General features: G+C 55.5%; 3 protein-coding genes across 3 annotated transcripts; 1 reads left to right on the plus strand and 2 right to left on the minus strand.

The window, feature by feature from the left end:
• Nucleotides 1–940: 940 nt before the first annotated feature.
• Nucleotides 941–9,032, plus strand: SLC27A5 (solute carrier family 27 member 5). Its single transcript, XM_036273876.1, has 10 exons — nucleotides 941–1,634; nucleotides 2,030–2,239; nucleotides 2,594–2,752; nucleotides 5,341–5,465; nucleotides 6,563–6,757; nucleotides 6,843–6,933; nucleotides 7,587–7,785; nucleotides 7,971–8,068; nucleotides 8,244–8,374; nucleotides 8,459–9,032. Exons 1-10 carry the CDS (start codon nucleotides 941–943, stop codon nucleotides 8,633–8,635), a joined length of 2,079 nt encoding a protein of 692 aa, XP_036129769.1. The 3' UTR covers nucleotides 8,636–9,032.
• Nucleotides 9,033–12,569: 3,537 nt separating this feature from the next.
• ZNF446 (zinc finger protein 446) lies at nucleotides 12,570–15,913 on the minus strand. Its single transcript, XM_036274890.1, has 6 exons — nucleotides 15,548–15,913; nucleotides 15,271–15,472; nucleotides 14,910–15,004; nucleotides 13,480–13,564; nucleotides 13,201–13,389; nucleotides 12,570–13,063 (listed from the first exon to the last, which is right to left on the minus strand). The coding sequence occupies exons 1-6, from the start codon at nucleotides 15,878–15,880 to the stop codon at nucleotides 12,570–12,572; spliced, it is 1,398 nt and encodes a 465-aa protein (XP_036130783.1). The 5' UTR covers nucleotides 15,881–15,913.
• A 4,182-nt stretch (nucleotides 15,914–20,095) lies between these two features.
• On the minus strand, nucleotides 20,096–24,128 carry ZNF324 (zinc finger protein 324). The gene is made up of 4 exons (XM_036273880.1): nucleotides 24,079–24,128; nucleotides 22,568–22,694; nucleotides 22,139–22,255; nucleotides 20,096–21,633 (listed from the first exon to the last, which is right to left on the minus strand). Exons 1-4 carry the CDS (start codon nucleotides 24,094–24,096, stop codon nucleotides 20,186–20,188), a joined length of 1,710 nt encoding a protein of 569 aa, XP_036129773.1. The 5' UTR covers nucleotides 24,097–24,128; the 3' UTR covers nucleotides 20,096–20,185.
• Nucleotides 24,129–25,942: the final 1,814 nt, after the last annotated feature.

The raw sequence follows: 25,942 nt of genomic DNA on the forward strand, positions 1-25,942 counted from the left end.
CCCGATGGGAGGGGGGTTGGGGGAATGGGTGAAAAAGGTGAAGGCATTAAGAAGTACAAATTTGCCCTGGCCAGTTTGGCTCAGCGGTTAGAGCGTCTGCCTGCGGTCCGGAGAGACCCGGGTTCGGTTCCCGCTAAGGGCATGTACCTCGGTTGCAGTTTGTCCCCGGCCCTGGTTGGTCGTGCGGGTGGCAGCCACTCGATGTGTCCCTTCACGTCGATGTTTCTCACTCTCTCTCCCTTCCTCTCCCTCCCTCCCATTCTATCTGTACAAAAAATGGAAAAATATCCTCGGGTGAGGATAAAAATAAAATTAAAATAAAATAAAATAAAATAAAAAGTACAAATTTGTTGCTAGACTGACAAACCTCAAAGGGAAGGGGGTTGGGGGGTGGGAAGAAATAAACCAAAAAAATCATATGTAACCAATGGACACAGACAAAGGCAAGAGGGGGGTGGGAGTGGGGAGGAGGGTGTCAATGGGGGAAAAATGAGGAACATCTGTCATACATTCAACAATAAAGATTTTAAAAATAATAAGAAAACAAAAACAAAAACAGGTGGGGGTAAGAAGAGCCGGGGGCAGAGCTGGAGCTGAGTGAAAAAGGTGAAGGGGTTAAGTAACAATTGTCAGTAATGAAACAGTTGGGAAGATGTAAAGTACAGTGTGGGGAATATAGTCACTATTGTAATACCTGTGCAGTGCCAGTCGGGCACTAGATTTATAGGGGCATCACCTCATAAGGTGTATAAATGTCCAACCACTATGCTGTACACCTGAAAGTAGTCTAATACTGTCAATTCTAATTGAAAAATAAAAGGAAGGACTGAGGGGCAGAGTCCTGGAGCTGGTAGCACTGCTGTCGATACCGCCTGGGCCACCGCCAGAGGACAGAGGTCGAGCATTCCGCTGGCCCTTCTCTGAGGACAGAGCTGCTGCCATGGGCGCCGGGCCGCGTCTGTCCCTGGTGCTGCTGCTCGCGCTACTCTCGGTGCTGCTGAGCCTGGGGCTGTCCCCATGGCCTGTGGCCGTGGCCCTGGCCCTGCGCTGGCTCCTCGGGGACCCCGTGTGCTGCGCGCTGATCGGCCTGGCTGTGCTGGCGCGGCCGTGGCTCGTCCCCTGGATGCCCCACTGGCTGAATCTAGTGGCCGGGGCCCTCATGCTGGCTCTGCTGCCCGCGCGGCCACCTGCGGGGCTGCGCTGGCTGCTCGTAGACCTGTCCTTCATCGTCGGGATCCTCCGCATAGGCCTGGGCATCAGGTCGCGCTTGAGCCGCAAGCCACCCGACACCTTTGTGGACGCCTTTGAGCGGCGGGCGCGGGCGCAGCCGAGCCACGCGCCCTTGGTGTGGACGGGACCCGGAGGCCGCTCAGTCACCTACCGGGAACTGGACGCACAGGCCTGCCGCGCGGCGTGGGTTCTGAAGGCGGAGCTGGTGGACTCTGAGGGTCAGGGTGCCAGGGAGCCCGCTGCCCTCCTTGTGCTGGCCTCCCAGGCCATTCCCGCCCTGGGCCTGTGGCTGGGGCTGGCCAAGTTGGGCTGCCCGGTGGCTTGGATCAACCCGCATATTCGCGGGGCGCCCTTAGTGCACTCGGTGCTGAGCTCTGGAGCTCGGGTGCTGGTGGTGGACCCAGGTGAGGATCCCAGCGGCCAGTGGAGGACGGAAGGGGGTAGGGGCGGGGTACCGATGTGGAGGACTGCTGTTCAGCGGGTCCAGGTGGGGCTGGGCAGGAGCGCCTTCCTCCTGGCTCACTCCACAGGCTGTTGAACTTAACTGCTGGAAAGTAATTCTGAGGCCACCAGAGGTGGTTTTTTTGGTGTGTGTGTGTGTGTGTGTGTTGTTTTTTTTTGGGGGGGGGGGGCAAGAAATACTAATTATGGAGTTATTTTCAGAACACAGGAGCTCTCTGCTGGCTGCATTCTCTGGGGCTGGCAGTGGACTCCTCTCCCCCAGCTCTGAGCTTGGGTCTCCCCTCGCAACTTCAAAAGTGGGCCTTGCCACAGTTTCTCGTCTTGTCCATCCCTGCAGACCTCTGGGAGAACCTGGAGGAGGTCCTTCCCAAGCTGCAGGCAGAGAACATCCGCTGCTTCTACCTCAGCCTCTCCTCCCCAACACCAGGGGTGGGGGCGCTGGGGGCGGCCCTTGATGCTGCACCCCTGGACCCCGTGCCTGCTGACCTGCGTGCTGTGATCACACGGAAGAGCCCTGCCCTGTTTATCTACACCTCAGGGACCACTGGTGAGGACACCCAGCAGCCCTAGCTCTAACCTCTGAACTCTCACACTGACCTGACCCCAAGCCTGACCTCCACAAGCCATGCTGTGCTTTGGTTGTGACATCTAGCCTGAACTCTGCCCCAAAATTTGAATGGTCAGTGCCAGACTCTTGCCTCTTCCTAGCAAACAGCCACCGAAATCCTAATAGAGCTTAGGAATTCAGTCTCTGAACCCCCCAAGTCAATGTGACCTCTTTGAACCCACCTGCAAATCCCCATACTCCAGCTTCTGAGGACCTTGCAGACCTGACTGTGGAGACCCAGCCTTGCATGTTGTTCTCCCACCACCCCACCCTTCCCTGGCTTTTATCCCCCAGGGCTCCCAAAGCCGGCCATCCTCACGCATGAGCGGGTGCTACAGATGAGCAGGATGCTGTCCCTGAGTGGGGTCACAGCTGATGATGTGGTCTACACCGTCTTGCCTCTGTACCATGTGATGGGTCTTGTCCTTGGGGTCCTCGGCTGCTTGGAGCTCGGTAAGCCCCTCCCTCATGACCTATCCTGTTGAAGGGAGTGCCAGACTGGATGTCAGGATGACAAGGACTCACAGATTACCCAGCACCCTGGATTCTTACCTTTCACAAGGGACATATAGCAGAGAGCTATATGGACAAAGGCTTGGATACCCAGATGTCCCTAAAGGCTGGGCTGTGGTCAGGAGGTGACAAGAGCTGGTGTGAGGTCACCCATAGGAGCTTTTGTCCCAGTGAGAACATGCTCAGCAAGCACTCTACCTGGCTGTCTCCCTGGACAACTGACTAGGAATCCATATAAGGACCTCTCCACAGTCATTTTTTGTTTCTTCAAAATACTATCTTGAAAAATTTTCCACACATAAAAATTTCTGCATGAATCCTGCTGGGCCAGTGTGGCTCACTGGTTGAGTGTCGACCATGCACCAAGAGGTTGCCAGTTCGATTCCCAGTCAGGGCACAGGCCCTGGTTGTGGGCCCAATCCCCAGTGGGGGGCATGCAGGAGGTGGCCAATCGATGTTCTCTGTCATCGGTGTTTCTATCTCTCTCCCTCTCCCTTCCTCTCTCTCTCAAAAAAATTTTAAAATATCTACATGAATTCTTAGGACCCACCACCCAGCTTCAGCCACCATCAGCGTTTTGTTGTACATAATTGTTTCCTTTGTTACCTCCCCCTCACTTCACTTCCACTTGTCTTCTGTATTTTATTTAGGTGTGTTTTTTTTTATGAATTAAAAATAATTTTTAATAAAACTTTTTATTTATTGACTTGAGAGAGAAAGAAACATTGATTTGTTGTTCCACTTATTTATGCCCACGCTGGTTGATTCTTCTGTGTTCTGACCAGCAATTGAACCCGTAACCTTGGCATATTGGGATGATGCACTAATCAACTCAGCTACCCAGCCAGGGCCTTCAGTTCAATTATTCTTGGCAAGAACCTTCGTGGGGTTCATTGTGCTTCCTAATTCATCACATCGCAGGCAGCTCATAACTGCTATTCTACCTTAGAGAGCCTGAGATGAGTTGTGAGCTTTAATTGGAAAACTTTCTGCCAACCTTCCCCCTGCTAATTCTTGAAGACCTTTCCTGAATCAGGCATGTTGTTAGGGGTTGAAAACAAAGCTGTTGTTTTCAAGGACTTGGCATCCATTTTATATTTTATCTCCATGTCAACATACAGCCTCAAAGAAGAGACACTTGCTACTAACCAAGCACATAAGCAATTATCCCTTTGGGTGCAGGGATAGTGGTATTTCACTAGCAGGACTTTGTTGAGGATTAGGGTTAAATTAGGGAGAATGCCTTCTACGGATCCAGCTGTTTAGGCAGGGATCAAAAGAGGAGGGATCTCAGCAATATTAGGAAAAAACAAAAAGGAGGGATAGCCCTGGCTGGCATGGCTCAGTGGTTAGAGTGTTGGCCCGCACACTGAAGAATCTCAGGTTCAATTCCCAGTCAAGGGCAGGTACCTGAGTTGCAGGTTCAATGTATCTCTCTCACGTCAATGTTTCTCTCTCTTGCTCTCTCTCCCCTCCATGCTTTCTAAAAAATCAATGGAAAAAAATATCCTCGGGTGAGGATTAACAAAACAAAACAAAACAAAAGGCAGGATCACTTTCCTGGAGTGAGTGTAGTAGCCATTAAAATTAATTAATCCATGTGAGCATCCTGCTAAACATCCATCCATCCATCCACCCACTCTCCTTTCCACCTACCCACCTATCCATCTACTCAACTAAACATTCATAAAACATTTATCATCATCAAGAATGATTAGCCTGGCCAGTGTGGCTCAGTAATTGAGCATCGACCCAAGCACTAAGAGGTCGCTGGTTCGATTCCTGGTCAGGGTACATGCCCAGTTTGTGGGTCCAATCCCCAGTGGGGAGCATGCAGGATGGCCGATCGATGTTCTCTCTCATCAGTGTTTCTCTCTCTCTCTTTCTTTCTCTCTCTCTAAAGAAATCAATGAAGACAGCTCTTCCTCCTGGGCATTTCCCCTTCCCTTCCCTCCCCTCCCCTTGCCTTATTGCCATTAAAACAAAAAACACACACAAAAAATCAATAATAAAAAAAGAATGATTAATTTTCACAGCCTTTATTTAGCAATACTCACTGTTTTTTCTTTTGGTTAATCCTCACCTACGGATATATTTCCATTGATTTTTTGATAGAGTGGAAGGGAGGGAGAGAGAGAAAACATCTATGTGAGGGAGACACATTGATTTGTTGCCTCCTGCAAGACCCTGACTGGGCCAGGAATCAAACCTACAACCCAGGTATGTGCCCTTGACCAGGAATCAAACCCATGACCCTTCAGTTCTCAGGCCGATCTCTACCTGATGAGTCAATCTGGCCAGGACTAGCAGTGCTCTTTTGTATCAGGCACCAAGCTTTCCACAGATTCTGGAGATAGGATTTGAACCCAGGCCCATTTATGCTTTTCTCACGGAGGCAGTCCTGGCTGTGCCAGGGACGCAGATATGAGCCCAGTATCATCCTGTGCTTCAGGGGGCCACAGATCAAAGCAGCTTTTCACAGTGCCTTGGAAGCATGACCTGAAACCCTTTCCTCTCCTGCCTCCCAGGAGCAACCTGTGTCCTGGCCCCCAAGTTCTCTGCTTCCTGCTTCTGGGATGACTGTCGGCAGCATGGTGTAACTGTGATCCAGTATGTGGGCGAGGTTCTGCGGTACCTGTGTAACGCTCCCCAGGTGAGGCACTAAGGTTAGGGCTCCACAGTGAACACCTTAGGTCTAAAATTGCAGCTGTCATCTCAGGTAAAGGTCTCAGGTATATTCAGGTACAGGACTCAAGCAAGGTTCCGCAGGTAAAACATTCCAGAAAAGAGCCACATACAATGACTCCCATACAAGGTTTCCTTTCATGGCTTTGATGATCACCTGTGCTTCCTTGAGCAGGTGACTTCACCTCTCTCGCTTCAGTGTCCTCATTTGAAAAAGAGGGATAATATCTAAAGAGGGTATTGTGAGAAATAAACATATGTAAAGTGCCTAGAACACACTGTGGCTCAGGGCAAATTCATTAGGTGTGTGCCAGCTTCATCCTTACCAAGCAATGAGGTATGGACCATAGGTAACTCTCCAGGCAAGGTCCTCAGGTATCCCTCTGGATAAAGTCTCTAGGCAAGCCCTCAAGGTAACTACCTCCAAGTAAAGCCCCTAGGAAACTCCCCAAGAAGTTTCAAATCACTCCCCAGGTTACCTCCAGGTAAAGGCCCCCAAGTAACCCCTCCAGATAAAAATTCCAGGAATCACCCTGGCCGGTTTGGTTCAGCGGTTAGAGCGTAGGCCTGCGGTCCGGAGAGACCCGGGTTCGGTTCCCGCTAAGGGCACGTACCTCGGTTGCAGTTTGTCCCCGGCCCTGGTTGGTCGTGCGGGTGGCAGCCACTCGGTGTGTCCCTTTCACGTCGATGTTTCTCTCTCTCTCTCCCTTCCTCTCTCTTCCTCCCACTCTGTCTGTACAAAAAATGGAAAAAAAAAAAAAAATTCCAGGAATCTATCCGTATGTAAACCCCAGATGAGGCCTCCAGTCACCCTAGGTACCCCTCCAGATGAGGCCTCCAGGTAGCACTCTCCACGCCAAGATGATATTTGCAGGTAATCCTCTAAGTACAGATGCCAGATAACTACTTTTAAGTAAAAACTCCTGGTGGCTCCTTTAGATATATACCCCTCATCACCTCCCAGGTAACTCTTTGGGTGAGGACCTGAGGCAGCCCTCTCAGGAAAGGATTCCTGGGCATGCCCAATGACACTTCCTCATAACTCTCCTTGGGACACCCCTGCAGCGACAAGAGGACCGGACACATACAGTCCGCCTGGCAATGGGCAACGGACTCCGAGCAGACGTGTGGGAGGCCTTCCAGCAACGCTTTGGCCCCATTCGGATCTTTGAAGTCTATGGATCCACAGAAGGCAATGTTGGCTTTGTCAACTATCCAGGGCGCTGTGGGGCTGTGGGCAAGACGAGCTGCATCCTTCGAGTGAGTGGGTTGGGCGTGGATGGTGACCTTGATCAAAGCTGAGTGCCCAGGACCCTTGCTGACATCTTCCCCACCCTCCAATCAGATGCTGGCCCCCTTTGAGCTTGTACAGTTTGACACGGAGGCTGCGGAGCCTGTGAGAGACAAATCAGGCTTCTGTGTGCCTGTGGGGCCAGGTATGGCAGTCAGGGAACCTACCTTGGTGTGGGAAGAGTAGTGACCCTGTCTCCTCCTTGTCTGGAACAAGCCACCTAAAGCCTGGTGCCCTGTGGTGGTGTCTTCTGCTCTCACCGGGTGCCTGAGTTCCCAGCCCATCTGACCACTGTCTGTGACCCTCTGCCTCTCAGCCTCTCAGCTTTGTCTAGCTCGCCTGCCTCAATCTCTTGTCTGCTGTGTCTCTGGGGGTCCACTGGAGTTGTCCTCTCGAGATTTCTGTGGAAGCCATGCCCTGCAGGCATCAATCGCATCAATCTCTTGTCCTCTATCTTCTCCTCGGGTCTTCTCTCCTGGGGCCTTGCAAGGTCTGGACACATCCCTTTCTTCCCGCCATCATTTGTTTCTGTCCCTCCTCCATCCCTTGTTATCCTTTCCTATTTTTAATGGGTTCCCCATGCCACCTTCTCTCTCCGTCTGTCACTCATTTTCTGTCTCCCTGTCCCTGTCTCTTGAGCCCGTCTCTCCCTGCCTCTGTCTCTGGGTTTCTCCTGTCTTCTCTGGCAGGGTCCTGGGTGATGGAGTCCACCGTTGTTGGACATCTCCGGCGGGAGGCTGGTGGGCTCCTGAGATTCCTGTCCAAGGTTAATGCCCCAACTCCTACTCCTGCCCCCAGGGGAGCCGGGGCTCCTGTTGACTCGGGTGCTAGGCCGCCACCCTTTCCTGGGCTACCGCGGGCCCCGAGAACTGTCGGAACGGAAGCTGGTGCGGAAGGTGCGGTGCCCGGACGACATTTACTACAATTCCGGGGACGTGCTGTCCATGGATCGCGAAGGATTCCTCTACTTCCACGACCGCCTCGGGGACACCTTCCGGTCCGGGGCGGGGACTGTGGGGGCGGGGCTGGAAGGCGGAGCCACTGGGCCTTTCTGGTCCTATAGGGAGGTCTACTAAAGAGGCGGGACTTCCGGATCCCAGAGGGGCGGGGTTTGGTGGGCGAGAGGCGGGGCCTCCCCGTTGCCAGGGGCGTGGTCACAAGCCCCGGGTTTCAACGCTGCAGATGGAAGGGTGAGAATGTGTCCACGCGGGAGGTGGAAGGCGTGTTGTCACTCGTGGACTTCCTGCAGGAGGTGAACGTCTACGGTGTGTCTGTGCCAGGTGCTGAGGCTTCACCTCATTTTAAACCTCCAATAGCCTTGTGGGCGGAGTATCCCCAGTTTAGCGGTAGGGGACCTGCTGGGGCACCGCCAGTGAGCAGCGCTGTGCCAGGCGAAGGGGTCAGCAGTGGGCTCTGTGAGGTGGTTCAGCAGAGAGTGACTGGTGTGCTTCCCAGGGTGTGAGGGCAAGGTGGGCATGGCCGCTGTCCAGCTGGCCCCAGGCCGTACCTTCGATGGGCAGAAGCTGTACCAGCACGTCCGCACTTGGCTCCCTTCCTATGCTGTCCCCCATTTCATCCGTATCCAGGTGAGCTCGGGGTGGCAGTGGTGGGTGGGTGGGAGGTCCTGGCCGTGGAAGCCGCAGTTGGAGTTACAGTCACTGCTCCTGCAGGACACCCTGGAGATCACAAACACGTTCAAACTGGTGAAGTCCCGGTTGGTGCGTGAGGGTTTCAACGTGGGCGTCATTGCGGACTCGCTGTTTGTGCTGGACAACCAGGCCCAGACATTCCGGCCTCTGACACAGGAGACGTATCAGGCTGTGTGTGAGGGTACCTGGAAACTCTGAACATCTAGCCACCGGCTAAGACATCTGAAGGGGCAGGGCCAAGTGCTGGCCACTGTCAAAAAATAAAGGGAGGCACTTTAAAATGAAGCTGGAGCTACTATGCTGGAGGAACTACCTTGCATGTCTTATGTCTCAAGCCTCTTGAAGGTTAAAACAGAGCCTAATCAACCTTGTGTCCAAAAGAATAACTGTTTGTAAGAATAACAAGAAAGCAAGTCTTATGACTACTGGATTGACGAATACAGGCCTGGAAAATTAAAAACATTGTTTATAATTAACATCACTATGTTATCTGCACCAATAGCAATGCCGTCCTTCTATGGATGTAATTGTTCTCCTTCACTTTCTCATAAATCCCCCTTGCTTTGTCTATTTGGGCCTCTGCTTGAATTTGTGCTTCCGGAATGGCTATTCCTTTTCTTTTTTTCCTAATGTCTAATAAATGCTAGTTTCCTCCTGCTTTGGAGCTTTGGAAGGCCTTTTTGTTGTTTTGTTATTCCGCATTGATTTTTAGATAGCGTGGAAGGGAGGGAGGGAGAAAGAGAGAAACATTGATGGGAGAAACACATCAATTGGTTGTCTCCCACACGACCATGACCAGGGCTGGGGAATCGAACCTGCAACCCAGGTGTGTGCCCTTGACCAGAATTGAACCAGCCAGGGCTGGAAAGCCTTTTTAAAATATTAATTAATTAAAGGTATATTTTTATTGATTTCAGAGAGGAACATCCATTGGTTACCTCCTGCACATATCCCAACAGGGGGTGCTGAAGCTAAAACCTGGGCATATGTCCTGAACTGGAATCCAACTGGTGACCTTTTGGTGCTCCCAATGACAGTCAACTGAGCCACACCGGCTGGGGCTTTTTAAAAACTTAGAACTACCTGCATTTGCAATGTCACCACCTCCTCCCTGGATCTGCATGGGGTCATCATGAATCTCAGACTGGCCATGTGCCCAGCTCCACAAAACAGGCCGACACTGGGCCCAGGAACAGAGTGAAAATAAACTCGGATGTGTACAGCGATGTCTGTGTCAATGGAGAAATGAACCAGAAGTGAAGGTCCCAGTTCTCTCCAGAAACCATGCTTCAGGGCTCCACCTGCCTTTGCACCAAGGACCTCAACTAGCCTGCAGGAGTGGACTTGTCCGGGCAAGGCCAGAGTTGTGGGAGAAGTCAGCAACCTGCATCCACTCCACGGCGGAGAGGTGAGAGCGCATACTCCATCTGTAGGTCTTTTGTGGCCTCTAATAGGCCTGAACCAGGGGATGCGGATGTGCTCTGGATGATGTGGGGATCAATGTTACGATGGGCAACCTGACAAGGGCAGGTGGGCGTTGGACTGAGGCATGAAGTCTGAGTAGGAACTTCATGAAGTCTAAGCAGTACTGGGAGAGTGCACGTGCAAAAGCCCTGGGGAAAGTGCTGGGGGGACAGGGACGGGGCAGGGGGTGCAGAGGCCTCTGAAGATGGAGTCCGCAGTGTGTTTGGAACCAGAGGTGTCCTCTGTCTGGAGCACTGCAGGAGCAGACCAGTGGTAAAGAGAAAGGTGGAGGAACCTAGATTCTAGAGCTATGAGCTTGAGAGGGACATCGGAATTCTTTAACGTGGATCCATCAGGGACCTGGGGATCCACCGTCCTCTTCCTCCATATCCTCAGTACAGATCTCGCCTGCTTGCCCACTAGATCACCCGCAACCAGCTCCACCTCCAGCCTGGCGGTGCTTTCCCAGGCCCCAGTGTGCGAGCAACAGGTCAGTAGGTCCTTAGAAGACTGGGGATGGAATAGGCAGCCCCCTACCCTGACGGAAACTTACCCCTCCCAGCTTCGGGCTGCAGCAAGGTCCTCACCCCCACCCGGTGATCCCACAGGTAGCCACTCTTCTGCCTGGGTAACCATGGTCACACCCACCTGCCACTCCTGCATGTGTCCAAGGCTGCAGAGGGGTTCATCCTTGAGTGCACCTGTTTCCTGAAACCATACCCCACAAAAATGACCCTTGTTTTGTTTGTTTTTTTTAATCCTCACCCAGGGACATTTTTTCATTTTTTGTTCAGATAGAGTGGGAGGGAGAGAGAGGAAGAGCGAGAGAAACATCAACGCGAAAGGGACACATTGAGTGGTTGCCACCCACATGGCCCAACCAGAGCCAGGGACAAACTGCAACCGAGGTACATGCCCTTAACGGGAAATGAACCCGGGTCTCTCTGGACCGCAGGCCGACGCTCTAACTGCTGAGCCAAACCGGCCAGGGCTGCCCCTTGTTTTCAAAGTAGGAAGGAGACACAGAACAGTGCTTACTAGTGGCCCCAAAGATATTCATGTCCTATCCCTGGAACTTGTGAATGTTATCTCACATGGAAAGGGATTCTGCAGATGAATAAAGTGTGCAGGTGGGGAACGAAAAAAAGGATTTAAAGGATCATGAGAGAGGAATATTATCATAGATTACTAGCTGAGTCCTAAATGCAACCATAAGTGCCCTTGTAAGGAGCAGGCAGGAGGATCAGTTAGAGAGATTTCAGCATAACAAAGACTTCACCACTACTGCTGGCTTTGCAGGTGGAAGGGGCAGCAAACCAAGGAACGTGGCAACCTCTAGAAGCTGGAAAAGGCAATAAAATGGATTCTTCCCTAGAGCCTCCAGGAGGAGCACGCCCTGATGACACCTTCATTTTAGCCCAGTAAAACCCATTTCACAGTCATTAGAGAATGTGTTATTTCAAGCCATCAAGTTTGTTAGAACAACAGTAGGAAACTAATACAGTGCACGGACCAAAGTCCTGAATGACTGACTAGGAATCCAGACGTACCTCTGTGGGCAGTAGGCTGATCTTTTGCTCTCCTGCTTTGTGACCAACTGACCAGCTGTGCAGAGCGTGGGGACGCAGCACTGACCTTCAGATGTGCATGGCCTAAATGACATGTTTGTGGCCCTTTTTCTGAGCTCATCCCTGACTATCTGTGCTTAAAAAGTAAGTCCCCTGCCCTGACCCTGTAGATCAGTTGGTTCAAGCATTGTCCTTGATACGCAAGGTTGAGGGTTCGATCCTCAGTCAGGGCACATACAAGAATCAACCAATGAATGCATAAATAAATGGAACAACAAATCAATGTTTCTCTCCCTTCACATCTCTCTCTGAAATCAATAAAATAAGTCCCCTTAGTTTCCACTCAAGCTGGGGCTCAAGAGGTCAAAGGACAACGAGGCTGGGAGAGTGATATGGGCAGCCCAGGAACAAGGTGGGCTGAGGCGCTGCTGGCCAGCATGGCTCTTGCGGTGAATGATCAACTTCGCTTCCACTGAAGGACCACAGGACCTCCCCATGGGTATGCTTCTCTGTGGCCCCAGCTGCCAGGCAGGAGTGGAATTGTCGATCTTTTGACCAGAAGGCAGAAATCAGGCTTGTTAAGCAGTAACTTCCCTAGTCTAAAAGTAAAATGTGTTAAAAATCTACAGCACACGTGTGGGACCATCAGTTTTCCCTCTGCCTGTCAACAGAAGCAGGCCCTGCTCTCCTGAGCTTTCCACACCTTCCACACAGAGAGGCCCTGGACCCCGCCACTTCAGGAAGGGTGGGAAGGGGCAGTTTTTGATCATCTACCAGCGGCTAACAAGGTTCCAGGTGCAGGAAGAGTCCCGCATCACGTCACAGGGGGAGATCCGAGCTTGGAAGTCACCCCCTTGGCCACGGGTCAGCGGCGGATTCTAAACCAGACCTCAGTTGAGATGGGGGGCAGCGCGGGGGGCGGGGCGGGGCAGCTTGTTTTGTTGCACCCAGGTGGTTTTCCATAAGGGGCCCTCCTGGGAACTCTGATTCACTCCAGCGCCCTCTACTGCCTCCAAGTCTTCCAGACCGAGGCCGAGCAGGGACTGTGTCCAGGCCCTGAGGACTCAGGACCCTAAGACGAGCCTGCCTTCTCCAGCAGTTCACGGGCCCTCTGGCCGGTGGCTCTTCCTGTGGATGACCAGCTGGGACTTCCAGTCGAAGCCGCGGCCGCAGTCGCCGCAGAAGTGGCGCTGCTGGCCAGCGTGGCTCTTGCGGTGGATGACCAACTGCGACTTCCAGCTGAAGCTGCGCCCGCACTCCTCGCACGAGTAGTTCCGCGGTACCGGGGGCGCGCGTCGGGAATGGCGCGCTGCGCCCGGCTCCCGGTGACCCTGCAGCGGCTTCTCAGCGCCACCTACGTCCAAGGCCGGGGCCCGCGAGCCCTGCCCACCCGCGTGCGTCCGGTGGTGAATGACGAACAAAGACTTCCAGTCGAAGCCACGGCCGCACTGCTCACACGTGTAGGGCTTGCTCCGCGCAGCGCCCGGCACCGGTGGAGGTGGGACCGAAGCAGCAGACCCCGACGGGCCCTCCCAGGGAGGTAGGGGCTCGAGGCTGCGTTGCGGACCCTCCCCGTGGCTCTCGCTCTCAGCTCCTGGGGGGAATGACAGGCACCGACCCAGTGGCCCCAGTGCCCAGACGTAGGCCTCACCCCCGCCCCTTGTGTGTGAGCCACACAAGCTACCACCCTCCGGTGACCCGGTGGACCACGTCACATGGGGCTGCACTCACCGGGGCAGAGGCTTCCAGGGCCCTCCACCTCTGCGCTCCGTGCCCTGGGCTCTGCCTCAGTCCGCGTGTCGGGCCCAGGGGGCGGTAACCCTGATGGGGGTCGGTCAGTCAGGCACCAGTCCTGGCACTGGGCGGGCGAGGGGCTGGCACAAGTGAGGGGTGGGGCCTTGGCGGGTGGCCTGGCTGCCCCTAGGAAAGGAGGGGGTAGGCCCACATGCACAGGGAAGGGCAAGATGCAGGCAGGGAAGAGGGGCGGGGTGGGGCGCAGCTGGTCCTCACCCAGGGAGACCACCGTGCCGTACTTCTCCAGCATCACGTCCCAGTACATTTCCTTCTGTGACGGGTCCAGCAGCCCCCACTCCTCCTGCCCGGAGGTGGCCCATCACTGCTGAGCCTGCCACTCCACACCCACCCAGCCCAGGTCACAGCCTCAGTTCTGGAGGCTCAGATGATGCTGAGATGATGGTGTGAGTGTTGGGGAAGCCAGGCAGGGTGGGAGCGGCCAGCGGCTCACTTGGGGGAGGCTGCCAGCACCAGCACCGGTACCCCTAAGCTACACCACCCCACGTTTTGGCTAGACAGACTGAGCTGAGGACTCCTGGGCTCTGGGAGAGGCAGAGACAGGGATAGGTGTGGCTGGCTCCAACCCTGTGCCTTGGGCAGTGTGTCCCCAGCAAAAGGCCAGGGGACTCAGGGGACCCCAGGCCCCTCTCTTAATAGAGACTCTCCTTGGGGGAGCTGCAACGGGCTGTCAACATTCCTGGATGTGGGTACCAAGCTGAGGGAGGACTCTCCATAGAAGGTGCAGCCCCACACCTCCAGGGCAGGTGATGTATGTCTGCAGGGTGGTGGGCTAGATTCTGCATGTGAGGACCAGGTGAGCTCTTTTGGACTTTACCTGGGGATGCACTCCTAACCTGTGGGGTCTGCCCTCCTTGCCTCCCACAGTCCCATCATCTGGGTGGGGTTTTGCTGGGTTGGGAAAAACAGTCCAGACAGACAAGCCACAGGGGAGGCAGCAGTCACACAGAACCACAACAAGAATGGTTGGTGGTGGCTGGAGGTGAGAAGGCTTTGAATCCTGTCTCTGCCACAGGCCTCACTTTCCTATCGTACCATCAGGACTTGGAGAGAGCCTGGGGCACTTCACAACCTCCAGGCTCATCTCAACTTCCTCTTCCACCGGGACACTCCAGTGGAGTGGCTTAGGAGCAAAGTTGCTGGGAGAGGATAGGACCCTTGCTACCCACACTCAGGAAACAAGTGCTCCAGGTAGCAGGGGCCTCAGCTGAGCTTCCACACCCTGCTCAAGAGAGGGCACTAGGGGAATTTCCTAGGAAGAGCTTCTGCATTCTGACCTCAGTTGTGCTGGGGAGACCAGACTGCTGCCTGGTGCTCAGGCTTTCCTCCCAAGATTGGTCATCTTGTCCCCTACCCACCTGCACACAAGGGTGCAAATCCCTGGTGCTAACTCAGGCCTACTGGGAGCTGCAACCCCTTGAATGACTTCTCTCTAACAGTTCCTGTCACCCTAAACCAAGTATAAAGACCACTGGTCTCTCCCTCTGTCCCCCATGAACTGCAAGGCACCCTGATACCAACTCCAATCTGGGTAGCAAAATGTAAAACAATGGCTGGCAAGGAGCCTGGAAAAGTGGCAGGGCAGAGTAGATACCAAAGACATTCTCCTCCCACCTGGGGCTGCTCACCTGAATCCTGGATGGGTGGAAGGAGGCAGAGTCCGGTTCCCCAGGTCCAACTGGCCCCTCTCGGGACTGGGCTGGATTTGGGGGACTGGCAGGTGCTAGGAAGTGAGGCAGATGGGGGTCAGGGGCTGCCCACATGAGCTGGGGCAGATGAGCTGGTGCTGGTGCTGTAGCCATGGACCTCTTCTGCCAGCAGACAGGAGGCCACTGTGTGTATCACTCATAGCATGCAGTGAAACAGCCTTTTCCTCCTGCCTTCCAGGGACCCACCTGTGCAGTTCAGTCCCTCTTGGGTCCCCATCCCAGCTGTGGATGTCCACACTCCACCAGGAGGCCCCTAGACAACTGTGGCCCCCACTCTCACCCATCTCCTGCCCATCGGCATCAGGCTCCTTCTTCACATTGCAGCTGAGCTGGGCAGACCCCTCCATCTGGGCACCCGTTGGCCCCTCCCCAATGGCTGTGCTGAGGGGTTCTACTATCCCTGAAGGGTGGAGGCTCCCCAGTGAGTCCTCTGCCTTCTGTGCTGCTGGGAGCACTGCTTGCTTCAGGACATGGGCTGTGATCTGAGGGGGAGAGGCAAGTCACTGGGGCTCTAGTCTCACTCTGTCCCTCCACAAAGCCAAAATGGCCATACTCACCCAGCCCAGCAGCTGCCCAGGGTCATGCTGCAGTCCCTCAACCAGGGTTGCAGCCTCCTCAGGGCTGCCTGGCTTCTGGCCCTGCACCCAGGCCTGGATCTCAGGGGGTAGCGCACCCAGGAATTGCTCCAGCACCAGTAGCTCCAGCATCTGCTCCTTGGAGTGCACCTCTGGCTGAAGCCACTGGTGGCACAGCTTCCGGAGCAGGGCCAGGGCCTCTTGAGGGCCTGCTGCCTCCTGGTAGCGGAACCCACGGAAGCGGAGGCGTGCTGCCTCAGGGTTCTCTGGGGTGGCTGCAGGGTCCACGGAGGGCAGGCCCAGTGAGGATGGCATTATTGTGCCAGTAGTCTTTTTGGAGCCACCAAGAGGGACCTGCAGAAAAGGAAGGGTCAGGGTGCCAGCCAAGAAGCCACCACCAGGGTAATGCAGACTTGTGGACAAATGCTTGGAGGCAGATTATCCAATGGATCTTCCAGGAAAACTGCCAACATTGGGTAGAACAGGAGGTGGTGGAGAGGTAGGCTCCAGGGTCAGGCTGTGAAACCGCGGGAAGTACCCAAGAGAGGAGGGAAGGGGCAGGAAGCAGTCAGCCTTTAGGAGGCTGAGGGGCAGGAAGAGACTTGGGGCCGTGAGGGTGGGAAGGGGCAACATGGGACGAGGGGATGGGTGCGCAGGACGTGTTGACTGAAGTGGGCACCCTGAGGGGCTGGCTACAGGGAGGGGCACGTCTGCCCCCTGGGTGGAGCTCGGCTGGACTCCGGGGCTCCGTGCTCGCCGACCACAGCGCACTGTGGCTGACTCGCACCGTCTGGACCGTGCAAGTGAAAAGCAAAAGCAAAGCAAAACAAGATCCTGAAATACACGGACTCGTGAGCGGGCAACGGTGACCCGGCCCTGAAGAGGGTCTGGAGTGAAACACGCCCACCTCGGGGGGGCCTGTCCGACCCGCGAGATCAGCCTCCGGAGTTTGTCTCTGAAAAATGGAAGGAGGGAAGGGGTCTTCCGGGAGGAGGCGGAATGATGCTCGGGTGGGAGAGTTTCGGAGGTGGGGCGCGCAGGGCACGTCGGGAGGGCGGCGGGCGCTCCGGAGCGCAGGAGGAGGAGCTGGGTCCCGGGAGGTGGAAGAAGCCGCGCCCAGGCGGGCCCGCGCTCACCTCAGCCACCACGCCGGCGCCCGGAGGCCACTTCCGGTCAATGGCCCCGCCCCTCCACGTGTTGCCTTGGCGACACCGCGCTTACCAATCACGCTCCTGCTCCGAAGGCCCCGCCTCTTCCCTTCGGACTACGTTTCCCATGAGCCTCAGTAAGCAAGGACAGGGGCGGTGGCCGCCAGCGGAGGCTCGTTTTCAGAGGCCTCTCACGACCGCGAGTCGCTCCAGTCTGATGGGCCGTTAAAATCCTTCGCAAGTGCAAAACGTACCGGGTTCCTATTGGTAAGCGAGGTGAGAGACGTGACCTTTCGGCCAATTGGAGCTGGCACTCTGCCCAGGCCCCTCCCCCAGCTCTCTGCTTGAGGCTTTTCTGGTCGTCCAGTGGTCTCTTTGGTAACCGCTAGAGCCGCTCGCCCGCCTACTGCAGTTTCCAAGGCAACAGCTGGAGCGTCGCCCTGCCGTGAGTGGAGGCCCGAGTCGTGTACCTGTATGGCAGAGAGTCACCTTCTGGGTGGTCCCAGAAGGAAGCAGAGTCTGGCTGGCAAGGCCCGCGTGATCCGTGGGCTTTCTCCAGCGAGGAGGGTGCTCGTCCTTCACTCGACCTCCGCTGAGCGCCCTCCCCGGTGGGCGCCCGTTTACGGATGAGGAAACTGTCCCATGATTTATATACCGAGTCTGACACGTCTTCAGATACCAGTACAGTATTGCAAAGTGAGGGATGGAGGTTTTTGTCTAGGCCTATGGGACATGTTCAACCTTTTACTTTCTTTGTGGGCCAGAACTAGTAAGGTGACCTTTAGTTTATCTCAATAGGCAGTTACCAATTTTTTTTTATTGATTGATTTTATTGATTTTAGAGAGAGAGGAAGTGAGAGGGGGAGAGAGAGAGATAGAAACATCCATGAGAGAGAACATCCACTGGCTGCCTCCTGCATGCCCCCCACTGGTCATTGGGCCCACAACCTGGGCATGTGCCCTGACTGGGTAACTGAACCAGCAACCTCTTGGTGCATGGGTGGATGCGCATCCGCTGAGACACACCAGCCAGGCCACAGGGTTTGTCTTAAACATGATCCTCTGTGGTTTCAGTGGGCTTTTGAACCAAGTGTGGATGGGTTCAGTTCACCACCTTGATCCTGAAAGACCAGGGGGAACAGCCTGGCAGGACAGGGCACATTGCCAGAGATTTGGTGGAGGGCAACTCAGGGGCTAAGACATGGGGGAAGGAAGATGCTCATGGTTGTTCTTCCCACAGTAACAGGGCAGAGGCCACTGACCAGTCCTGAGTTGTAGGAGAGGTAGATTTGTGGAGGAATTGAGGGATAGCCGCGGCCATACAGGTGGGAAGGAGCTCAAGGAAGCAGGAAGGTTAGTGGGGAAACAGGAGAGGGCATCAGGCTCAGGTTGGGCCAGGAGGGCTCAAGGTGGAAACTGGGCTCCCAGAGGAGCTTCTGTCTAAGGTGCAGAAAGGGGAAACTCTTTGGGTCTCCACCTGAAGGTCTTCATAGCCTCCCAAAAGAGTCCTCAGTCAGGGTGGGGAGGCCAACCTGGGGAAAGGAGAAGTGGGGGCAAGAGGCTAGGAAGGGCAGACAAATGGCTTAGGGGCCCACAGGGTATCAGGAGGCCTGCCACAGAGGACCTGTCCTGGGTTTTGAGGACCTGGATCTTGCCTGACTTCTCACCCACCTCACCGCCTTGTGAGATTTCTGGGGTGCAAGATAGAACTGACTCTGCTGGCAAGTGGGGAGTAGGGGAATCATGTCTGTGCTCACTGTGTATGGCAGATGGCTGTAGGTCTTGGATATGATGGGACAGGAGCACCCACTGGACTGGGGTCAACCTTTGGGGTCATATGTGGTCCCTGCCTCAGATTCCACAGCTGGGATCCGCAAAGGCCCCAACTCCTAGTAGAGCTGCTGTTTGGGGCAGCCCCACCCCATCCACCCTGCCACCCACCCACCTCTGGCTGCCAAGGGGACACAGGTGTCACAGCCCTTCAGTGGCCACAGACAGGCTGCATCTCTACCCTGTTGCTACTCAAAGAGACCCAGATTGAAGCCAAGTCCCCACAGCTCTATTGCGAGGACATGCCCTGGTGGCACATCTTCAGTGTGCTAGGGTGAAACCAGGCGGTTACCACACACATGATTTGAAAAAGAAACCTTTATCAGGGAGCCTCTCTGGACTCGGTGGGAGGGGAGACTGAAGCTGTGGACTTCCACAGTGCCGTGCAAGAATTTACCATCTATGTCTGTTCCAAGTTGTACCTTCTACTCCCTTTTTCCCCAGTAAAAAGACCATTAACTTCCCTGGGAGTGAGGCCGGAGGTCAAGATGGGCCCCGGTCTGTTGAGGGCCACAGGAAACAAACCAGGCCCCCACACCAACAGTCTGCCTCAGTGTACCCACCATGTGGGGGTGACACACTGAGGGGTGATGTCGGGAGGGCAAGTGGGGAGCAGAGACCCTGCAGAAATAAGACCCATCTTGTTTCCTCTAGACCTGTTCTTCATTCACCTCCTGACAGGGCAGTGGGGATGTAAAGGCTTCTGTAAACTTGACTTCGGTAATAACAGGACATGGTCAATGCTGAGGCTTCGATGTGAATCTTGATGGATGAGCATGGCTGGGTAGCCTTCACTCTGTCTTTCCTTCCCTCGGAACTTCCACCACCTCCACCTCCCGTGGGTCAGCATGTGCAGGGAGCCAGGACAGGCCTCCCTCTGCCCTCACCGCTGGCAGACCTGAGTGTGGGGTTGGAACGATGGCTGTCTGGATACTGGGCCTGTCTTTACTGTGCGCAGCTCATGCCCCCTCTCTGTCTTCGTTTCCTCACATGAGGAGTGGGGATACCAGCCACAGCAGCAACCTCACAGGGCTATTAGGAGGAACTCTGCAGCACTGAGACTGCAGAGCACATGCTGGGCTTATAAAGATCCTGTCAGGAGGCTGAAAATACCCTTTCGAGGACAGAATCTTTTTTACCCTTCTTTTCCCCAGAGGAGGAAGCTGAGGCTCAGATCCCAGCTACTTGACCAAAGCCAGCATCCAACCCCACACAACCTCTTGTCTAGTGTGCCTGAAAGCCTTAGATGAACTGATACCTGGGAGGACTAGCCAGTTTGGGTATTTACATTACAAATTCCTCTGGACTGCCTCTACCCCCATACCAACACCCCCCTCCTTCTCTTAGCGTCTAGTCATAACAAGTGACAAAGTGGCACAGTGGCATCCTCCCCCTGGCTCTGACTGCCATGTCTCAGTCCCACCAAAGTCCCAGCTCCATCTCCATCCCCTTCCACCTGACCTTTCTGTAGTGTGACCTCTGGGAAATGGAGGAGTCAATTGTGGCTGAAGTGGCAAATCTTGTCACCACGTGCTGATGGAACTTGAGTGCACGCACAAGTCTTCTCCACAGTGGATTTACAAAGGACCTGGCCTTTTGGCCGTGGAAGGGGCTCCATGTTGGAAAGGGCAGAGGTGAGACCTCAGGCCTCAGCTGGCTGGGACACAGCAGCTGAGCCTGAGGTAGGAAGGGGCTGGGTCCCTGGAGCACCCTCTGATGATGCCCCCGAAGGAGGCCTGGCCAGGGGGCGTGGACCCGCCAGGGTCCTGGGCCTCCGCACAGGCTTCTCACCAGTGTGGATTCTCTGGTGGTGGAACAGGGCCGGGCGCTCGCGGAAGGCGCGGCCACACTGAGAGCACACAAAAGGCTTTTCGCCTGTGTGGATGCGCCGGTGGCTGAGCAGCACGGCGCCTTTGGCGAAGGCCTTGCCGCAGTCCCCACAGCGGAAGGGCCGCTCGCCAGTGTGAAGCAGCTGGTGCTGTGTGAGGTTGGAGCTGTGACTGAAGGCCCGGCCACACTGGGGGCAGGTGAAGGGCTTCTCGCCGGTGTGCACACGCTGGTGCTTGAAGAGCGAGGAGCCCTGGCTGAAGGCGGCCCCGCAGAGTGTGCAGGCATACGGCTTCTCACCCGTGTGCGTGCGCTCATGCTGGATCAGATGCGAGTTGCGGCAGAAGCGGCGGCCACACCTCGCACAAGCATAGGGCCGCCCCCCTGCGTGGATCTTGCGGTGCTGGCTGAGGTTGGAACCGTGGCTGAAGGCCTTGCCGCACTCGCCGCAGCGAAAGGCCTTCTCCGCGGTGTGGATGCGCTGGTGCCGCACCAGTGAGGAGCTGTGCCGGAAGGCCTTGCCACAGGCCAGGCATGCGTAGGGTGTCTCGCCGCTGTGGATGCGCTGGTGCTGTGTCAGGTGCGATGTCTGGCTGAAGGCCTTGCCGCACTGTGCGCATTCGTAGGGCCGCTCCCCGGTGTGGGTGCGCAGGTGCTTGAGGAGGTCCGAGCTCTTCACAAAGACTTTGCTACATGCCCTGCATTCGAAGGTTTTCTCCCCAGGAAGGAGGCCCGGGCCAGCATGGAGGGCCTCACCCAGCTCATCCCAGGTTGGGGGCTCCTGGCCGGCGGGGACTCTCTGAGGCTTGTGCCAAGACCCCTCCATTCCTAGTTCCCCCACAGTGTGACCGGCCTCAAGGTCTGGGATGCTCGGGAAGGTCCTCTCAGAGGGCTTCCGCACCAATGGCTCCTGCCGTTTGGATGCCCTTGGCTGCTTGCCTGGCTCCAAGAGGTCTGTGAGAGCTTTTTCCGTGGAGGGGCTGCCCCTTGGAGCCCTTAGCGGGGAGGTCAGCCGCAAGCTGACACTGTCCTCATCACTGCCTGGGCCTAGCAAGAGCCTTTCCCAGTAGATCACAGAGACCCCTGTGGGTTTTCTCTCCTGAGATGAGGAAGTGCCCCACTGACCCTCCAGGCGTTTTCCAGGTTCACAGGTGGCAGTTGGGGGGAGGACCCTACTAGGCAACGGAGGAGGCCTTCCCTGGAAGGTCCTTGGCCATGCTGCTTCCCCAGAAACATCTCTGCCCTCTGCCAGATGTTGGGAACCTGAAGGATCAGAAACAGTGGATGCTTGGGTCATCCTGACCAGGAGGAGGTGACCTGGGATGACTGAGTGGGTGGGCAAGGGGGACCCTAAAGTCTGGGTGTGGAAGCTGGAGAGAACACTTCCTGTATGTAGCACACTTGTCTGGAGGACTCCCCAGCTTGCCTGTGTTCCTTACACTGATGGCTACCTGATGCTATAGTTTTACTCATGAACTCTGTTTACTGACTGCTTCTCCCCATACCATGGTCACCTCCATGAAGGCAGAACCAGGAACATCTCAAGGCTGTGCCTCTGGTGCTGAGACCCTCAGCCAGGGTGTGATTCAGAGGTCTCACCATGGCCTGGGGTGCCCTTAGAGTTCCCCCTTTATGGGCAGCCAAGGCTAGAGTCTCCAGGAGAGCCTAATGGTGGAAGGAGAACAGGAAGGAATCAGGTGGAAGGCAGGAGAGGACAGTGTGCAGGAGAGTGGGGAAGAGGGACCCCCCTTCCCGGAGACCCACTCACCAGGGCTGGGCCTCCTCTGGGCACTCCTGGCCAGGGTCACATCCGGCCCACTGAGAACCCAGGGCTCCTCACCACGTTCGAGCTGGATGACTATACGAGGTCGGGAGGCAGAGAGTCCTACAGAAGACAAGCAAGTGAGGGGCCAGCCCCAGCTCATGACAACCAGTGCCCAAGAGATGGGAGGAACTGTGCAACTAAAAAATCTAGTGGCTGCATCACAAGTCAGGGCTCACAGGATCAGATTAATGGTGCCCGTGAGGAGAAACGTGTTGGTAGTGACAAGGATGGGTACTGAGCCCAGGCACAGGAGTGCCACAGCCGGACGGACACCCAGCCAGTGGGTGTGGGGCTGCTCGGAGGACACCAGGAGGTAAGGGGGTTAGTGCTGGTGGACCAGCCTGGCAACAACTGGAGAACTCAGGGCCTTACCCAATGAAGCCACGAGTGCAAAGTTTTCCAGCATCACATGGCGGTATAAGGCCCTCTGGGCTGCGTCCAAGAGCTCCCACTCTTCGCGGGAGAAGTACACGACCACATCCTCAAAGACCATCAGACCCTACAACAGTGGGCAGGGGAAGATGGGCATGATCTACGTTATGGGTGTGTGACCCACAACCCAACCCCGTCCCCTCAGCCACTTCCCTGATGTCCTTCAGACATTCACCCTCCTCCCCCAGGGCTCTGCAGATGCAGCTTCCCTCCACTGTCTGGGCCCCCCTTTGTCTACACCTTACATGCCTTCTCAGCCTGCCTGCTGGCCACTCCAGACAAGGCAGCCAGAGCAAGCCCTCAGCCTTCAGCTGGCTGCCACCCCAAGGGCAGTCCCAGGCGTTGAGTCATTCATCAGCATTTGCTCCAGCTGACCCTCCCCAGACGTGCCCCTACTGCTCTTGCAGTAAGCAACTACATAAGTCCCAGCTGTCTCCCTCCCATCACCCGGCCCTGCTGAAATTGCCTGATGTTTTAAGGCTTCTTCCAGGCTGAAGGACTGGGTGATCCCCTCTGGTGTCCACAAGAGTGGACCCAAGGATCTGGTGGGCACAGAGGAACAGTTCCTCCCTCCATAACACCTCCCCCCCCCCCCCCATTTCCTTCTCACTTGGCTGCCACCTGCCAGACTTCCTGTGCGTGCAGGGGGAAGCCAGCTGCTCTTCATCTCCTCGGAGCACTAAATGCCCATCTCTGGCTGAGTTGGTGAACTCCCCTCCTCCTACATGTAATTCTCAGACCCTACCTCGGCTCAGGATGCCAGGACTCTGTCCCTGAAAGTCAAAAGTTCCAGGTGCACGTGATGGCTCCACTCCTGGACAGACACTTCTCGACTTTCCCCTGAACCTTGCTCTCCCTTCAAATTCTTGATTTCCTTTCCAGCAGCTCCATTCTTTTGGTGCCGAGACTAAGAAACTTGTGAAAGTCCTTCACTCAGGACACCCATTCACACCCCGCACCTGATAATAGGCACCTATATTGGGAATTCGACCGTTTTTCCATCTTCAGTCTGCTCCACAGGCCACCCTCCCTTCTCCCTGCACACCGACACCCCCACCTGCGTCTATCTCCACTCAGGAAACGGCGGGATAGGTTCAAATTCCTAACTTAAAGCATGTCCAAAATCTTCCATAGCTCCCGGCGCCCTCGGGATCGCTCACTCCCCGCTCTGACATACTATCCCCTCTCCTCGAGCTCCAAGTTGAAAAGCTCTAGACCGGAAGTGCCAAGGCTGCTTCCCATCCCAGCCTTTAGACGTGCGGGACCCTCACCCCCTTGGCAGCCATAAGTGGGGATCCCGAACGTGCACGCTGCACTGGCCTGGACACCGGGTCCAGGGAGCATCCAAGAGGTAAGACAAGACGTCCAGGTAAGTCCCTTCTAGTTGGGGCTCTGGTCCATGGAGGAGGGGGTCAGCGCGGGCGGTGGGGTCTGGGGCTCACTCTACTCACCTGCGCCGCCGCCGCCATCAGAATCAGCGCTTGCAGCGGCCGACCCAGGCGCTCTGGCTCCGGGCCTCAGTCTCCTGGTCCGTCCGTCAAAGGCGCAAACGCCCTGGACACCGCCTCCCGGGCGCCACGGAGGCCGGAGAGCACGTGGGTCCGGGCGCCGCCCGAAGGCCCCAGGGAGCTGCCCACGTTACACCGGAGAAACCGAGGCTGGAGGGCGTGGCCGTGGGCCCGAGGCCACGGCGCGCGCACGGAGCGGCCCTGCGCCCACGCCTTCCTCCAACCCTCGCCTCGGGTCTCCAGAACCTCCTGGAAAACCGGCCGGACCAGCCGCGCTCCAGCCCCCAACACCGGTGTGGCCGGAGGCCGGCAGCGAAGTGACAGTCTCGGGGCCGGAAGTCCGGCCCTCGCCAGCCCTCATTGGTCCAATGCGGTGACGCCTCTTATGCGCAGAGCCCTCTGGGAAGGGTAGTTCCAGGATGCTTTGCACCCAAGGCGGTGTCCCTCTAGATCTCCATGGCAACCGCCAAGCATCACCGTGTGGGATGCTGTGCAGTGGAGTCCCCCCTACATCTCAGCTTCCCCTGGCTCACTCCAAGGTGAGGCTCTGGGCTGGGAGGGTCTGGAGCAGGCAGGTTAGTAAGAAGCTAGGAAAATTCCTGGGCAAGTGGAATAGAGAAACTGAGACAAGAAAATTAAACAAGGTCAAACAGTTTGGGCAACTTACAGCCAGCCAGCGTGTGAATCTCAAGACTTTATCATCCCTAAATGAAGACACTTAAGAGGAAATGGTTCATAATCTCCTCCCTAACCAGAAAATACATAGCTTAATTCAGCCTGGCCTAGGAAAATAGAGACAAAGATGCAATTAATGCCATTGTGCCAACTAATCCAAAGGACAGATGAAGTTGGGGAAGAAATAACAAAGAACAAATTCCGATTTGCCCTGAGATCTGAGCTCTACCTGGCTCAGCTGGACTTCAAACCTGCTCTCACACAGACCCCTATGTTGGAGGTGGAAATTATTACACTCAGGGAGGAGGGCCTCAGCAGACCTGCAAGTGGGTATACACTTTATGGTGTTGGGGAGAAATTGAGCAGACTGACCCAAAACTCCCCTGACTGCAAGCCTGCCTGAGGTTTACCCTGTGTGGTCATTACCCCTCCTGCCATCAGGAGGGTGGGCGAGAGAATCGTCCCTGTGAGAGGCAGCAGTGGTGGTTTCCAGCCCCAACATGTGGTAGGATGAGCACCGTGGCCCAAATCCCCTCAAGCCTGGGGCCAATGACTCTTTCAAAACACAATTCCTATTAACAGGAAGCAGTTTCTGGACCAGGGACACAGCTACAGGCAACATACGAGTTTTGCTGAACTGACATTGTATTTACTTTGTGGCAAAACAGTGTTCCAACATTTTTAAATCAAAAGGACCCACAAAAATAAACATTCAACCACTTCTCTCCCTTGAGCCCAGAGTCAGTGGAGGCAAAGACAGTGAAGGCCATGGTGTACAGACAGCAGGAACACTGGCTACGTCACAAAAACCACATCCCAGAACATCCAGGGTGATGGCCACGAGGTGAACGTGCCCAGGAAGGCTAGAATCCAGAAGACCAGTACATAATGTGGTGAGTGTGATTTCAGTCACAGGTAACAGGTCTGCAATTCCAGAGTTCTGCAACCCTCAGTCCCTGAAATGATAGTTGCCTGAACACTTGTGGAAGCCTCTTTAGAACCAGCTCAGACCTGCTAGTGTACCAGACTCCCCACTCATTACTGCAGGGTTTCTGTGCCACCTGTTTTCCAACAGGCCCCTATAGGTTTTATGATTAGTCTACAGCTTACTTCCAAGTTCTAGATTTCAGAG

Source organism: Molossus molossus, unplaced genomic scaffold, assembly GCF_014108415.1.
Source record: "Molossus molossus isolate mMolMol1 unplaced genomic scaffold, mMolMol1.p scaffold_m16_p_21, whole genome shotgun sequence".
Lineage (NCBI taxonomy): Eukaryota > Metazoa > Chordata > Mammalia > Chiroptera > Molossidae > Molossus > Molossus molossus.